The sequence below is a fragment of the Mus musculus genome, chromosome 6 (genome assembly GCF_000001635.26).
Source record: "Mus musculus strain C57BL/6J chromosome 6, GRCm38.p6 C57BL/6J".
Lineage (NCBI taxonomy): Eukaryota > Metazoa > Chordata > Mammalia > Rodentia > Muridae > Mus > Mus musculus.
Window position 1 is genome coordinate 91,727,225 of NC_000072.6, and position 16,136 is coordinate 91,743,360.

Genomic DNA, 16,136 nt, shown 5'->3' on the forward strand with positions numbered 1-16,136 from the left:
TGTGTTGTGATTCCTACAGGGATGAGTCAGCTGTTTTCATCTGCAGGAGGCTTCGTTTGGGTGGCCTCTGCCATGCCTGGGCCTTTTGTACTACATTCCCAGGCAGGGCCCTGGGCTTTGGGGACTTTGGGTCTCCTGGTGTATATATTTTCCACTAGCAAACAAAGGGAGTGTTAAAAGCATGGTCCCCAACCCTGTTCCCCACCCTTCAGATAGTTGAGTTTTTGAACAAAGGAATGTTGGCATTTCATTCTTTTCCCTTGAAGGGGCCCAAGGCCACAAGCCTTGGCCTTTCTGTACTGTTCTTGGCATGGCTTGGACACCGGGGCTGCCCCTCCCAGGCCTCTGGCACCTGGCCAGCTTCTGAGGTGTCTGCTGAACCTCATTACCTTCTGACTTTGAACTTGTGTTCTATCACTTCTGTCTTGGGCAGATGTGGTCTCTTCTCTGGGCCTCAGTGTCCTTTACTTGGGATGGTCACAGTATGTCCTAGGGATCATCCTGCAGCCCTACATGGCCACCCTGAAAAGCTGCTCCTTCACCTCAGGGTATTGTGCATGTCATGTCATCATTGTGATTAAACATCCTTTCTGGGGCATTTAGAATCTGTATGTAACCCCTCAAATCCCCACAGGCTCTGGTGACAAGGGAGTCACATTCTTTTCACCTTTGCCTGGTACCTGCTATTATGACATGAAGGTCTTGGAAGACTTAAGCTCAGCGCTCTGCTCAGACATCCCCAGCCCGAGTCCACTCTAGCACCCCTGTGTTGTAGAAGCCCCATGGCTTTCGTTCCTCATCAGGAAAACAGAGACAAAACCATTTCAGGAAAACCCCTGGTTCTCCAGGCTCTTGTGCAGGCTCCTCTGTGGTGCCCGTGGGTATGCTTTGCTTTCATGAGGGCTGACTTCTGCCCACACTGGGCCTGCACAGGCTCTGGACCTGACTTTGAATTCTAGAAGAACCTCTAAGCATTCCTTAGCATGAGCCTGGGATCCAGCGAGCAGAGCTACTGAGCAAGCTGAGGTGAAGACCTGGCCAGCTTCTTGCTGATCCTGTGTGCAGACGCGGTCAGTGGGCAGAAGCATCAGCAAATCTGTGGGGCTTCCTGCTCCCAAGAACCTACCCTTGTGTTGGGTTTGAAACAGTGGAAAAGAAGGCAAAAGGGTGAGAGCAATGAACTATTTTGATGCAGAGGCTCCTGCTTCCTTTTCTTTTCCTTCTCCTCTTCTTCATTTGATTTATTTTAGGAGGGCTGGGGTAAGCACATCAGGACATGCGTGCCGGTCAAAGGACAAGGACTATCGACTCAGTTCTCTTCTCACACTTTTTACACGAGTCTCAGGGACTGAACTCGGGTTGTTAGATTTAAAGGCAAGTGCTTTTTCCCAGTCAGCCCTCTAGCTAGCATCTGAGATTTCTTAAGTAGGTGAAAGAGCAAGGCATTGTGGGAAACTCTCACATTTCATATGCAGTTCACTGGCCCTCCATCATGCATGGCAGGATCCAGCCACTCTCCCTGTGCACACCGCACCCCTTGATGAACCCTATATTGCAGGTAAAGGACACTCGTTGGCTTCTTGCTTGCTCTCTGCCTTGTCCTTGAAACTCTCTCGCATCCCTGCTAAAGAGCCTCACCTGTCTTCCCCACGTTGTGATCTTGCCCTGCCAGGGAGGAGTAGGTGAGGGCAGTGCTGCTCACTGAGCCTGGCCCAGGTTCCGGCAGCTTTCCCTTGTGTCTTTTGCAGATCTTAAGGTCTGGCAGCCAAAGAGGGGTAACAGGCTTGGTGGGAGCAGAGTGCCCCCTCCCCCAGTTTCTAATCACTGGATGACTGTCAGCCACCCTGCCGCCCCTCCCATCTGCTGGTTACCAAGGAGGCAGGAAGACCTCAGAGGGGAACTCCCCTCCCCAGTGTGGCTTAAGTGTGGCTCCCACACGTCCCAGCCCTCTGATGTCAGGGCAGTTGGAATGCCAAGCCTCAGTCTCCTCCTGCTCTGTGAGCCAGAGTTAGCTCAGCCCCAACACTCACATCTGCTCTCTGGCATTCAGGAACCTGGATGAGTTTTGGTTTTAGGGTTCTGGGGAGCCAGCATGGACACAGGTCCACTCTTAGTGAACCTTTGGTCTGTGTTCCACCCCTCATCCCACACCGTGATACAGGGCAGGCCCTGGAGCTGAGTCCATGGTCACAGGTCACATGGTGCACTGCTGCCTATGTGCATGCACGTCTGTGTTTCCTCAGTCTCTGGTCAGGCATGGACTCCTGTATCAGGGGTCTGTATCATAGACTGACCCTGCCATACTTACCTGCCTGTAAAGCCAGGAACAGCCTCAGCTCAGATTCCCACGAGAAGTCAGGAGGCTCCAGAGACTGACATTTTATGCTGACATTAGGGTACGTTTAGTGGCTACATGGTGGGGTCACAGAGCTTCTGCCCCTGTGGCCCCATCCCACACTGGTCCTCACCCTCTGAGGTCACCTCTGTCTCTAAAACTCCTGCTTCCCTCACAGGCCTTAGAGGACAGGCGGGGCCAGGTCTGGCCAAAAGCCCTTCAGCAGGCTGGAGCCAGGCCTTCCTCAGAGGCTCCTGCAGAGCCCCCTGGGAGCCCAGCATGGATCATTAGATTCTATTAGAATCAAAGAAATGAGTCATATTTGCAAACAAACCCTGCTCAGCCAATCTTCCTCCATAGCTGTCGGAAGGAGGAGGTGGTGCGGGAAGGGCCGTGTGGGGGCCCCATGCTCAGGCGGACGGACGGCCCTTTTATAATTGTTCCCTCTGCCAGTCTCCAGGGGACTGCTGCAGCCAATAAACGGCTGGCCTGCTGTCAAAAGGAAACGATTTGGCCCACTCCGAGGGCGAATTTACATCTCCAAGTGCTGACTGGACGGCAGCAGGGCAGCCGGCTGCAAACACATGTCCAGCCCAGCCACTCCTTTTTAGTTCCCGTCCTGGCAAGATGTAGCCCTTTTTTTCTTGGAAAAGATCTGCAGCTTACCTCTGGAAGATAGTGAGGAGCCCAAGCCTGCAAGTCCTGGCTTGAGGCACACTGGGGACATCAGAAAGAAAGGAGCCAGCTCCAGGCTTGATGACTGACTGCCTAGGGTCAATGAGAGGCTGAGCCTCAGTTTTCCCCAGCTACCAAATGGCTCTAATGAATTCCCTCACCTAATGTCAGGTGAGCTCCTTCATGTGCCAGGTGCTGTGGTTGGGACAGATGCAGGTCCTGTGTACACAGAGCTAGCTTGGTAGTAGACAGACATGTTAACCATTCAGAAAGTACAATCCTAATGGAAAAGCTCTCACTGCAGAACTAGTGCTAGGGAAGGGGACTGCTGGGGTGCTCTTGATGGAGGGTGTCCTGGGGAGCGGTGCCTCAGTGAGAGCCCTGGAAAGAGGCTGTCTGTGAATGGTGGAATTGTGCAGCTGAGGAAGCCACTAGTTCCACAGTTCAGGGACCACACACAACCCCCTGAGGAAGACGTCAGGGGGCAGATGAGGGAGAGAGGCAGACAGCTGTACACCCACGTTGTCTGGCTTCCTGTGTTTGCTGTCCGAGTCTTCTTGTTAAGTACTTTCCACATTCTTTCAAGCATATAGCTTTGAGTGGAAGGTAACAGGGACTGGTTAGGATGGAGGTGGGAAGAGGTGGAGCCAAGGGGCATGTGAGCTGGCACTGCAGATTCTGTGGGGTCCCTCTGACAAGCGTGGAGGACGATATAGCAGGGAGGCTGGGAAGGAGTTACTGTAGTGGGTTGGGGATGTGGTAGGGCCTGAGCAGGGCATTGTGGGAGAATGTAGGAGGCACCTGAGAGTGCCCTGTGGCAGCGATCCCTCATGCACAGCACCACACAGTTTACTGAGCCCTGTGCTCAAAGCTGCGAGAAGGCCCAGGGGAATCCATGAGTCCCCCTTGTTGGGAAGCAACAGAGAGAGCACTAGGGGAGGGTCCCTGCTGGCATTCAGGTGGCTGGCTACTCAGCTCAGCTCTGCCTAGGGCTTTGCCAGAGCCCGACAGGACAGTTTGTGACCCTGGTGTGCTATGTAAAACCTGAGGACAGACCTGTATTATTTCAGTATTGCATAAATTTAGGAAGAGGCAAGAGGATCAACCATTTAAGGCCATCCTGAGCTACATGAGACCCTGTCTCAAAACAAACAAAAAAACCACCACCACCACCACCATCAAACTGTTTAAATATGTTTAAATATGTCCGTAAAGCTATATCACAAATAAACAGCAAGAGAGCTGCCTTTATTGCTGAGTCCCTCTCCCTGGGTGATGCTTACTTGCTGGTATATGTTCAATTTCTATCACAATGGCCATCCTGTGCAGATGTACCCTACTCTGCTGGCTCCCTCTGTCCCCCAGGGTGTTATATTGCTTTATCAGCACATCAAGAACTTGACACTGGTCTGTTGGCCATGTGGCATTCCAGTGTGCCTGCCCCAAAGCTTTCTGTACCCTGCAGAGGGGCACTTTGGTGCATACTCTGTCTATGAGCCCCCATGCTGGAAGAATAATAGAAGATGGTCTTGGAAATGGAGTTATCGAGTCAGGGAAATGTACCTTCAAATGTCACTCGATGTCATCATGGGTGTCATCATGAGTCCTATAGGGACTGTCCCCAGCAGCAGAGGAACAGAGGACTTACATGCTCATCTTAGCTGCCCAGAGCTAGTCTGCATGATGGTGCCTTGCAGGGTGAGCACTGTTGGGCAGCTGGCTTGCCTAGCAGGGTGGGAGAATGGATAGCAAGGTGGTTGTGTTCTGGATGGGGCTGTCAGGACCAGGAAGATCTGGCTTTAGAGTTTTGAGCTTCTTGAAGGATTGCCCCAAAGAACAGAGACATGGTTTCATGGCCAAACATCAACTGAATAAATGGCTGTCAGCATGTTGTCCATGGAGTGGTCGGAGCCGGTGGGAAGAGAGCAGGCTTCAGCAAGTCACCCGGAGCATCATCAGCAGTGGAGGGCAGGCCAGGGAGAGGGCTGTGTGTGAGGGTGTGGAATAGGGCTACATTTTTCTCCCCTGATGTGGCCCATTCACAGAGAGCACGTGGGCTGTTTCTCCCCGCGCTTTGAGCTTCTGTGGCTGGCACCCAAGTGCTGAACGTTAAATGGGAAGGGCTTTTTGTTCTGTGGTGCGTGCTGCCAGGTCTCAGCTTGGCAGGGGCCCAACTGGACGTGATTGACCGTTAGCCTGCTTTGTGAAGGTACCCCATGATGCTGCCCCGAGGCACCAGATGATCCTAGCTTGTAGTGGAGACTGGAGGCCCCTGTACTATTTAAAACTGTTTTTATGTCTATAGATGTTTTGTGTGTGTGTGTGTGTGTGTGTGTGTGTGTGTGTGTGTGTGTGTGTGTGAAGGGGGTGGGGGAGAGAGAGACAGGGAGAGGGAGTGTGTGTGTGTGTGTTACCACTTGTTTGCCTGATGTCCCTAGAAACCAGAAGAGGGCGCTATGTCTCTTGGAACTGGAGTTACACATGCTTATGAACTACCATGTGGGTGCTAGGAATAAAACCCAGATCCTCTGGAAGAGCATACAGTGTTCTTAACCTTTGAGCTAGCCTTCTAGCTCCTGGAGGCCCTTTAAAAGTAGGTGCTATTTTTTTTTAAGATCAGACCATATTGCAACACAGTTGAGAGAGCTGTGGCTTTGGAATCAGGCAGGCCCCTGGAGTTTTGGTGACCTTGAGATGTGGGCAAGTGGACCCTCCAAGCCTTGGTTTTCCCATCTGTGAAATGGGGTAGTGAGCCGTACCCCTTGGAATGAATGAGATAATGGCAGTCAGGCTCTGCAGGCTTCTGTTTCTTGTGTGAGGCTCACACACCATTCTAGCTACACAGTGAGGGCACTGATATCACTGTGAACAGCAGGATAAAGATCAAGGAAAGGAAGGTTGCCTCTCCTTTAGACTTGGGGCTATATCATCCATCCATCCAGTAATGTGAGGCTTGGTTCTTCTGGGGGTGGGGTGGGGTGGTCATTCACTCAGTGGGTGTTTACTGAATTCCGCTGTGTTCCAGGTGTCATCCTAGGTCCCGAGAACAATGAACGACTGTAGGTCGTATGTGTCGCTTGAAGGCCATTTGAGAGGGACCCTGGGATTTATTCCACATTCCATGTGGAGGCTGCTTTGCTCAGAGGGCAGCCTTATGGTCTTTACTCCTGCAGAGGGTGGCCTGGGACCCAGAGCTGGAAAGAAAACAGTCTTTGTCTGGGACTCTTGGAGTGTGGAGACCCTGTGTCCTATCAGCTGTGGGTGGCATGTCACCTGGAGGCCAGTGTCCAGGGAAGCGGTCTCATGCTCAGCAGGGGCTCTGCGAGACACTGGATACCTGGTTTCACAGCCATTTTGGCTGTAAGTACCCCATGTGGCTTCCTATGGCTCCTTCCCTATAGGGAGGGCCCCAGGGAGAGAGTGTGTGTGCAACAGCAGACTAGCAAAGATGGCCAGAGGTCAGGAGAGATGGCCAGAGGTCAGCAAAGATAGCCAGAGGTCAGCACTTAAGTCCAGTTTCTGACTCCACAGACCCCAGCTCAGCTGTGTGACCCTGAGCAGGGTTAGAGGCCTCTTCTCCCGGAATTGTCCTAAAAGCCATGGACTTGCTTCTTCTTGAGAGCAGGGTTTTGCTTAAGCATCTGCTGTATACCAGCATCTTCTCTGTGTGTATACTCTCATCCTGCAGTATGTGGTCAGGTGTATCAGGGGACAGCACCAGCAGACCTTGGTATGGTATCAGACTTTTTTCTGTGGTTATTTTCCTCATAAGCTACTCCAGTAAGATAGGTACCCTGGGTACCCTGTGTCTATACAGGACCCACTTTGCCTTTCTGAGTGTTATACCTTGAGGAAAATTTAGATAATATGCAGGGTATTTGTTGTTGTTGATGACGATGTTGTTGTTGTTGCTGGTTTGGTTTGTTCTTTTGAGAAAGGATCTGACTATGTAGCCCTGGGTAATCTGGAACTCATAATCCTCCTGCCTCAGCTTGAGATACAGGTACATACCACCACCATTCCCAGCTAACAATCCGAGTTCTATCAAGGAAGCTAGCACAGAGGGTGCTGGGAAGGGAGTCACGCCCACTTTACATACTAAGAGAGGCCTGGATTGGTTAGATAACTTGCCCAAGGTTAACAGTTGGAGAGAGGCTGAGACTTGAACCCAGTGTTTGCCCCACAGTCAAAATTGAAGGTTGTAGTCTCAAGCATGGGTCATACAGGTGATCACTCCTCATTTACAAATGTATGTGTGCACGTGTGTGTGTGTGTGTGTGTGTGTGTGTGTGTGTGTGTGTGTGTGTGTGTGTACACGTGTGCGTGCGGTCAGAGAACAACTTGAAAGAGCCAATCCTTTACTTCCACCATGCAGGTCCCATGCATGCAGGCCAGTTCAGCAGCCTTGGCAGCAAGTACCTTTTTGCTCAGCCAACTAAATCAGTCTCCACTTTACAGATGAGGAAACAGAGGCTCGGGGACTTGACTTGCTCATGGCCAGGCTGGAGTGAGCCTGAGATCACCTATTAAGAATCCTGACTTTGGTTTTTTTGTTTGTTTGTTTGTTTGGTTGGTTGGTTGGTTGGTTGTTTTTTTGGTTTTTTTTGGGTTTTTTTTTTTTGGAGACAAAGTCACACTCTGTCGTCTAGGCTGGCCTGGAATTCATGATGTAGCCCAGGCTTGCCTCAAATTCAAGGCAGTCCTGTCTGCCTTAACCTCCCCAGTGTTGGAATGAAAATGAGCACTTTGTAGTTCATTTTGTCATGGTGCCGGTAACAGAACCCAGGGTCTTGCCCATGCTGGCTTAGCTGCCAAGTGGCCCCCAACCCCTGACCTCTTGTTCTCTTTCCCTAAAGGCGCAATGTGCTCAGCCTGTCCTCCGGAATCGACAACCCAGGCAGTCTGAAATGGGACCTCGCGCTCTGCCTCCTCTTAGTCTGGCTCGTCTGTTTTTTCTGCATCTGGAAGGGTGTTCGATCCACAGGCAAGGTGAGTGGACTCCATCCCCTGCCTCAGGGACAGCCCCACTGTGGCCAGCTCCTCTTGAAGGCTGAAGTACCTTTCAGTGAGTGCTACCTAGAAGGAGGTTCCATGTTGGACATAGGAGTGCTCTGACAAGACACACACACACAGCCCCGTGTGGCTTTGTCTCTTACTGGGTAAAGTCCCTGGGTGTCCCCTACTCACTGATCAGGAGATTAGTGACCTTGTGACTGGCAGGCAACCAAGGTGTCCCCACTGAGCTTCTGTCACCAGCCACTGATGTGCACTGTTGGTATGGTGAGCTAAGCTAGCGGAGCCAAAGGCCAGTGGCGGCCCTACTGCTGGCTTTGATTATCCACCCACAATGTGGACCCTAACTTTGCAAAGTGATCTGGCAGCACCCAGAGTTTAAAAGAGATGCTGAAGCAGGACCACCCAGCTGCCCTGTATGACTGTCCTTGTACAGGGTGCAGAGCCCCCTGCTGTACTGAACCTCAGTCTGAAGGGAAGCCAGCCAGGCCTGGACCACTCCCTGCTAACATTCTCCGTAAGACAAATAGGCAATGTGATGTTGTCTGTTCTCTTAGGGACCCTGCCCACTGTGCTTCCTACTGCCCCACAGTCCTGGGAGCGTGCTTGTTATTCTCCTATAAACACCAAGGAAGCTAAGACTCATAAGAGGTCAGGCAGCTTGTCTAAGAGCAGCCCCTCCCCTGAGCTGCCCCCTTGGCTGTTGAACAGTGAACTTGAGGGTTGAGATGAGGCACATCAAGATTCAGGTCTGCAGACCAATGGACCTGTCCTTCACTCTTGAGGAAGTAGCAATTGCCTTCTTCCCTCTGCCTCCTTTTCCCATATAAAGCTAGTCTGTCCAGGAGTGTCTGGGGGAACTCTGGTGCTAAGCATGCTGGAGAGAGTCAGTCCGGTTCAGTTGTGATGTCCTTTGAGCCTCTTGTATGTGGATCTCGTTGTAGAAACAGAGTGAAGGTATCTACATGTTCAACATGTGTGGCTACTGGGAAGAGCTAGAAAGATGAGCAGGGGGCACATGTGCCATTTATAGGGTGGCTGGGCAAAAGTGACTGTGGTGACTGAGCCAACAGGAGTAGGGGATAGAGAGTTGAGTATCTGAAGAGGGTTGCAGACAGAGGCAGTGGTCAGTGTAAAAGGCCCTGGAGTGCATCTGGCCAGGATGTAGGGAGCTTACTTCAGTCTTATGGAGTAAGTTGATGTCTACAAGGCACAGTCAGCAATGTTTGAGACACAGCACACTTACAAAGGGGACAGAGCCAAGGCCAAATAGGGGGGTGCCAGGGTGTAGCTATGGCTACTGTGAAAACATGACTGGCCAGAGGCACCCCAATCTACCCTGAGCTATACCCTGCTTGTGAGGCACGTGTGGTTCCTAGAACAATAGCAGCCCTGATGGGTCAGAGAAGCCAAGACAAACAACTCTGTGGACTTTCTCCAGCTCAGTGCTGAGAGGCCTTCAGAGGCCATCCGCCTGCCCGCCTACCCCATTTAGGGGCCCACCCACTGGCTGGCTTCAGCTTCCAGCCCTGGCTGCACACCAGATGTGGCCAAGTTTGTTTCTGTGGCTAACTTAGTCCAGGAGACGGGAGGGTGATGGATGGAGGACCCGAGTTCAGGTGCTTGGCTTTTCTTTCCTGGCCTTTCCAACTCTCTGAGGGTCTGAAACAGGTCCCAGGATGAATGTCAGTTTCACTTATTCAACTAACCAGGTTGCTGAAATACTCACGAGTCACCTCTATGTTGGCGACAGCTCATTTAATCCCCCTGAAGTTCTCTGATCCTGTACAATTGAAACTGAGGTTCAGAGAGCTTAACTAACGTTCCCCAACGCTACACAGCTTGTCGGTGACCAGACTGGGATTTGAACTCAGGCAACTCCCTTCTCCCACCTCTCCGTCTCATCCTCGTGCTGGCTGGCAGGTGCAGGGAGGCAGAAGCCTGGCATGTTCCTGCTTGCTCTCACAAGGAGACAGGTTGTTGGTGCTCACCCTGGAAAGGTCTGGATCTGTGTGTGGCTGGGTCTGTGGTCACACTCCAGGACAGCCTGTTTTGTCAGAAACAAAGCAGAATGGGGCAGACAGGGCTAGTTCTGGGTTTGGACCCAGCTCTGTCCATTATAAATGGAATGACTTTACAAAACCTCTTACCTTGCTCAGCCTCAGTTTCCCCTGGTGTAATGTAATCGAATGAGCTTGCTGGTCAGGCCATCTGCTCCCAAGTAAAGCTAAGTAGCAGGAGACCGGAAGCCAGGTCCCTCTTGCAAACCCACTAACCTCCAGAGGACCAGGGATGAGGTGCCCCCTAAGCCTCCATTTTCCACAAGGCCTCTGGCCCTGTTCTGAAGGATCAGCAACAGGAGTGGAAAAATACCACGTCCCACAGCAAGGCCTACTGGGCCACAGTCAGGGGCCCAAGGTGGCGCCTGGCACCAGCCTCTCCCTAGAGGATCCCGAGGGACAGTCACGGAAAAGTTGAGAGAATGGTTCTCGGGCTCATCCAAGGAGTAGCAAAGGCTACAAAACAAGGGTAGCTTTTTCTAGAGAGACGGCTGGGTAGGTGTGATGGGGAGGTGGCAGCAACAGTAACACTCCCAAAGATAGGGGAGCCCCAAAAGTACTTGGCCTAGATTAGATCCTACCTCTGAACACCTACTTCTAACTGGGGACTCCAGACAGGTGACATGACGGCTGGTATGGCCTGTTTGCTCACAAGGGAAGGGACATGTTGTAATGGCTCATCCAGGTATGGTAAGTATTAAGTAAGTTCATAGCACATAGTAGGCTTATTGAAGAGGCAAGCCAGGGAGCCCTCCCCACCCCAGTGAGCCCACCAGTGCTTCTGGCCACAGTCCACTGACTCTGAAGTGTTTGTAGCCCTCTGGGGAACCCCGTGGCGTGCCTTTCTATGGTCATTGTTTACCAGTTTGGGTGTGGCTTTGCAGGGCCTCAGAGAGGGGACCTGGCCAGGGGTGCCTGCCTGCCTAGCCACAGGAAGGGAGGGGACAGGAGGATTTTCTTTCTTTTATACTTTTAGTGGCTTCCTGATTGGCCTTTGTCCCGGGTGTCTGTCAGACCATCACGGGAAAAGAAGCGAGGGTGGCTGGGGACACAGAGGCCCAGAGAAAGAAAAAAGGCATCCAGGGGAGGGGTAGCAGGCAGGAGAGGGCCCTCCTTTAAGCCCTGCCACCACCTTCTGGGCTGTTTCCAAACACTCCCTGAAGACCTCGGTAGAGGGTGAGATCAGAGTTCCCCCTGGAAGCGGCAGCCACAGTTGCCAACTGGGAGGTAGGATAGATGAGCGGTAAACTCCAGCTGACCCTCTGGGCCAGTCCATCTCCTTATCTTAGCCTCAGAGCTGGGAACCTAAGCCTATCTAGTCCACGTCTCTCCCCTAAAAGTGGGGAAGGGTAGTGATAGTACCAGCCATTGTGCTTGAGTTCCTCTCCAAGGGGCTTGACCTCCTAGAAAGTATGGCCTCCCTCAGGCCTTCTACCCATGGTAAAGGCCAACTACCCTGCAGTGGGGTGGCTAAACAGCTCATAGGACCAGGCAAAGGGCATTATTACCCATCTCTTCCTCATCCCAACCCTAGCCACACAGCGTGACCCCATGGGTCTCCTGTAAGCTGGGAACCTGCTGGGTCTTTCCCATTCTGGGCATGACCTTAGGGAAGTTCCTGCCTACCTCTCAAGTCACTGTCAAGCAGGCTGTATGTCTTGACAGTCATCGGCTGGGCTCTGACCGTGCCGATGCTCACCCATCTTCCCCTGGATAAGGGCTGCTGTGACTCTTGTCCTCATTGTATATGAGAAGAAACCCAGAGAGAGTGACCAACATGGCCTGCATCTCAGAGTTGGAGCTGACCCCTTGTCTCACTCTGTATCCCCAGGCAGGCCTTGAACACATCTGCCTCAGCCTCCTGGGTGCTAGGATTACAGATGTGCACCTATACCTGCTTCTGTCTTTTTTTTTTTTTTTTAAATATGTGTAGGTATGTTGCCTAAATATTATGTGTGCCTGGTGTCAGAGATGACCAGAGATGTCAGGTCCTTTGCAACTGGAATTTCAACTGGGTCTAAGCTGCCACGTGGATGCTGGGAATCAATCTTGGGTCCTTTGCAAAAGCAGCCAGTCCTCTCAGCCACGTGTCATCTCTCGAGCCCTTTCTTTACTCCCAACCCCCCCACCGACCCCTGTGTTATACTGATAGTTGTCATGCTAGCCGATATGTGCTGAGTGCCATGTGACCACGGGCTGAGTCGTTGCCTAGGGTCCCTGATAGTTGACTCAGTCTGTATGTTTGTATTTTTGCATAATCTCTTCAAAGGGTGGGCATGCTTTCTGTCTTGCCTGCTTTGTTAAATTCTGAGCCTGAATGGGCTATGTGAATTATCCACAGGATTTTTTTTTAAATCTATAAGAGAGACCCTTATGTCATATTTAAGGAAAGTGGCAGAGGCTCAGGGGTCGCACAACACACTAAAGACGGCACGGCAAGTGAGACCAATATGTCTCTAGGGTCCTTGCTGCACCCAGGGCAAGCACGTGCCTCTGAGAGAAGAGGATGGCCCACACTTCATTGCAGCAAGGACACTCACAAGTCTACCCGATGCCTTCTCGACAACAGGTTGTCTACTTCACCGCTACTTTCCCGTTTGCCATGCTTCTGGTGCTGCTGGTCCGTGGACTGACCCTGCCAGGTGCTGGTGAAGGCATCAAATTCTACCTGTACCCTGACATCAGCCGCCTTGGGGACCCACAGGTACAGCAGGGTGTGGTACCTCATCCCAAGACCCTGTATAAACCGGTGGTGCACACAGGGTACAGATGGCAGTGTTTTCTCTGGCTCTTTGATGCCCATGTGTAGCCAACCATTACTGCCTGGTACTTCTCTCCTGGGCCAGTAGTGGCTCACAGTCCTTCTGAGCTACAGAGCCTGCCTCAGGCAATCACTCCTTGCTAAGGCGAGGAGGGGCCCCTGTTCCAGCCACATCAGGACCAGAGACTCAATGTTTAGGATACCATCCTCAGATAGGATCAATGGTGCTCTGAAGGTTAAGGGGGTCAAATTGTAAGTCCCCCTGTCTCAGCACATAGCTGAAGAGTGTTAGAGTTGGTGAAACCCCTGGAGGCTTTTGTGTGTCTTTTGAGACCTTTGTCCCAGGCTCCCAAGCCCCTGGGAAGCAGTTGAAAATTGGAGCAGAGCAGGGTTGGTGGCCAGCCTGAGCTGTAAGCTGGGAAGGTAGGCTTGCTGCCTTCCAGAGCTATAAGCTACAGTCCCTAGAGAAGTAAAGAATGCCTTGTGTTCTAACTTAGGTCTCAGACTAAGCCATCACAGCCGTCAAAGCTGCCTTGGTGTGCTTGATGTGGACCGTGGCAACTTAGCAATAGACTCAGAGAAGACTGCTCTTTACTGAGTGTGGAAAGTTGTTTGCAGGGGCAGGGTAGGCTAGGGGCCCATTCTGTAGATATGAAAAGCAAGGTTTCAGGAGTGGTACTGGTCACTCCAGAGTTAGAGGCCTTAACTGATGCAGGAAGAAGAGGGTCTTCCTCTGGGGTTCTAGATCTGCCCTCTGGGGTTCTAGATCTGCCCTCTGGGGTTCTAGATCTGCCTCTGGGGTTCCTTGCAGCTCGCCTGTGTAGACATTGTCATGGTTAATCACCCCAGGCAACCACCCTAATGCTCTTCCCCTCTTCAGGTGTGGATCGACGCTGGAACTCAGATATTCTTTTCCTACGCAATCTGCCTGGGGGCCATGACCTCACTGGGAAGCTATAACAAGTACAAGTATAACTCGTACAGGCAAGTGTCGCGCTGGCGGGCCCGGTGGACGTTAGAAATGATGATTAAAGAAAAAAAAAGAGAAGTAGGGAGCGTGGCTTCCTTGTGTTGTGATTAACTTACCCCCTGACGTGTGTGTAACTTAGGGACTGTATGCTGCTGGGATGCCTGAACAGTGGTACCAGTTTTGTGTCTGGCTTCGCAATTTTTTCCATCCTGGGCTTCATGGCACAAGAGCAAGGGGTGGACATTGCTGATGTGGCTGAGTCAGGTACGGTGGTGTCGGTGGCAGTGGTGGTGGGCACTGCCACCTAGTGTGTAAGATGAGTACTGCAGGCATGGAGCCAGACCCCAGGGGGATGGAGGGAGCCTGGCTTTTACATAGACATCCCCTCTCCCCCCAAGATGTGCTCCCATACCTGAGTACAAAGGCTACAGTTAAAGGTCCTCAGTGCATTCTGGCCCACTGAAGGTGGGAGGAGCAAGGGCGGTTGAGATGAAACTTGGTGGCTGTTTTAGTTGTGGTCTTCCAGCCCCCAACACTTCCCCAGCATCCGCTGGCTTTAGCCATGGAAGTTGGTTTTCTAATAAGGCTCAGGTCAGCCACAGCTAGCACACCAATCACCAGCGCTGCTGACATCTCAGCCTTGGTTTCTGTGGTTTGCATTTGGCACCTGGCGGGCTCCAGTGCCAAGCCGATCCACTCTTGAGTCCTTCCTGTCTATGTTCCAAACCTCACCCCTCCCAGCCTCCACCACAGTCACCAGGAGCGAGAGGGCAGGGGAGAAACATCACTCAGAGCCCACGACAGAGCCGATTTGGGAGTAGGATATGAGGACACTGTTGCCTTTGGGGAGTTGGGGCCCTGTTGGCCCCATGTTGCTACTCAAGATGCTAACATTCACAGAATGGATGGTCGATCTTAGGGTCAGGGGCTCTTCCTTAGCAACATGGGATCCAGAACTCCAGCAAAGAAGGTTCTGGAACATGGTCTTGACTCCTACTACCTCATCACGGTTTTTTAGGGGTCTGGGCTCTAGTCGCCCTGTAGTGGATGGGGTTCTGGGGTGGATATCACCAGGGGCCACCTCCTCACCCCATTCTCTTGCAGGGTGGTCAGGTGTTATCCAACCTAATTACTCTGGGGCTTCTAGAGGCTGCCAAGAGCCATGGGTTGGGTCTTCCTTCAGGCCACATGGATGGGTGAGATAGGGAAGACTGTCCTTCATTATTCTAGGTGTTTTTTTACAGACCAGGGCAGGTACCCTAAGTCCCTGCCATTCTCTTCCCTCGATCTCCTTATATTTGAAACTTAAGGTCATGTCTCAGTTCTCTGATCCTGAGCCTTGGTATTGGAAGGTCAGAGGGTACCTTGATACTTTGTGTCTAGATCATCTAGATATTCATGTCTCAGCGGAGATCAGGTTGCCTTGGTATTGGAAGGTCAGAGGGTACCTTGATACTTTGTGTCTAGATCATTTAGATATTCATGTCTCAGCTGAGGGCAGGCTAGGCTCATAGGCAATGTATCTGGATGCCGAGTCTCCACCCACTACACGTCTGGAGAGCCATCCAATGTGGCCATTTCACTGGATCCTCTGACCTCAGGGACCTCAGAGACTATTCATCCTCTGTCAGCTGCTGGGCCATAACGCAGCCCCTCCTCCAGTGTGAACAGCACACTGTGCACACATATCTATTTCACTGTGTCCCAGTTGGACACTCAGAAGAACTATTTACCCATTCTCAGAAGCTCCAAAGGCAGGGAAGGGCCTGAGGGCACAGGACCTCAATCACAGCCTCTTGTGTTGGAAGTTGTTTAGCAAGGGGCCCAGCACCTCTTCCAGACCCTCTACAAATGTCGATATCCCCCACTTACACATGCAAAGTGATTCCAAAGCCGTTACGGGGTTCCACTAAAAACACAGAGGAAACTTGTTATGGGAGAAAGATGGGGTTCACCAAAGAGATCTCTGTGCACAATGGGCATGTTCACACCGTGCATGTAGTCAGTCCGAGTGGCTTCTTTTCTTTTATCCACTTCAAAGACCTCGTCCACGCTCCTTCCCCACAGTGATGTGTAAGCAGCCAGCACAGCAAGAGGGATGGTGACTCTAAGATTTTTTTGGCAAGCACCATAACAAAGAAAAGTGCATTTGAACAAGGGTATTGCACAACCAAGGGAAGCCCAGGCAGAACATGGCGTGCTTCACTCGGGGCATCCCAGCAGTCTAAGTATTCTCGGCTTCTACTCGCTCAAGTTTACTGTGGTTGTAGAGGAGGGTGCTTGGCCCCTCTCCTGAGGCTGGTTTGAGAAAATCTAAAATGA

The 16,136-nt window shown here is 51.8% G+C and overlaps 1 protein-coding gene across 8 annotated transcripts in view; it reads left to right on the plus strand.

The window, feature by feature from the left end:
- Positions 1-16,136, plus strand: part of Slc6a6 (solute carrier family 6 (neurotransmitter transporter, taurine), member 6) — a 75,016-nt gene that overhangs the window by 43,177 nt on the left and 15,703 nt on the right. For 5 of the 8 annotated variants that reach the window (XM_030255303.1, XM_006505871.3, NM_009320.4 and 2 more), the window contains 4 exons: positions 7,867-7,999; positions 12,653-12,787; positions 13,725-13,828; positions 13,954-14,078. In XM_030255303.1, coding sequence (XP_030111163.1) covers positions 7,867-7,999; positions 12,653-12,787; positions 13,725-13,828; positions 13,954-14,078 — 497 coding nt within the window. The remainder of the gene's footprint in view (positions 1-7,866; positions 8,000-12,652; positions 12,788-13,724; positions 13,829-13,953; positions 14,079-16,136) is intronic. The other 3 variants (XR_003956177.1, XR_003956178.1, XR_003956179.1) reach the window with 1 other exon arrangement.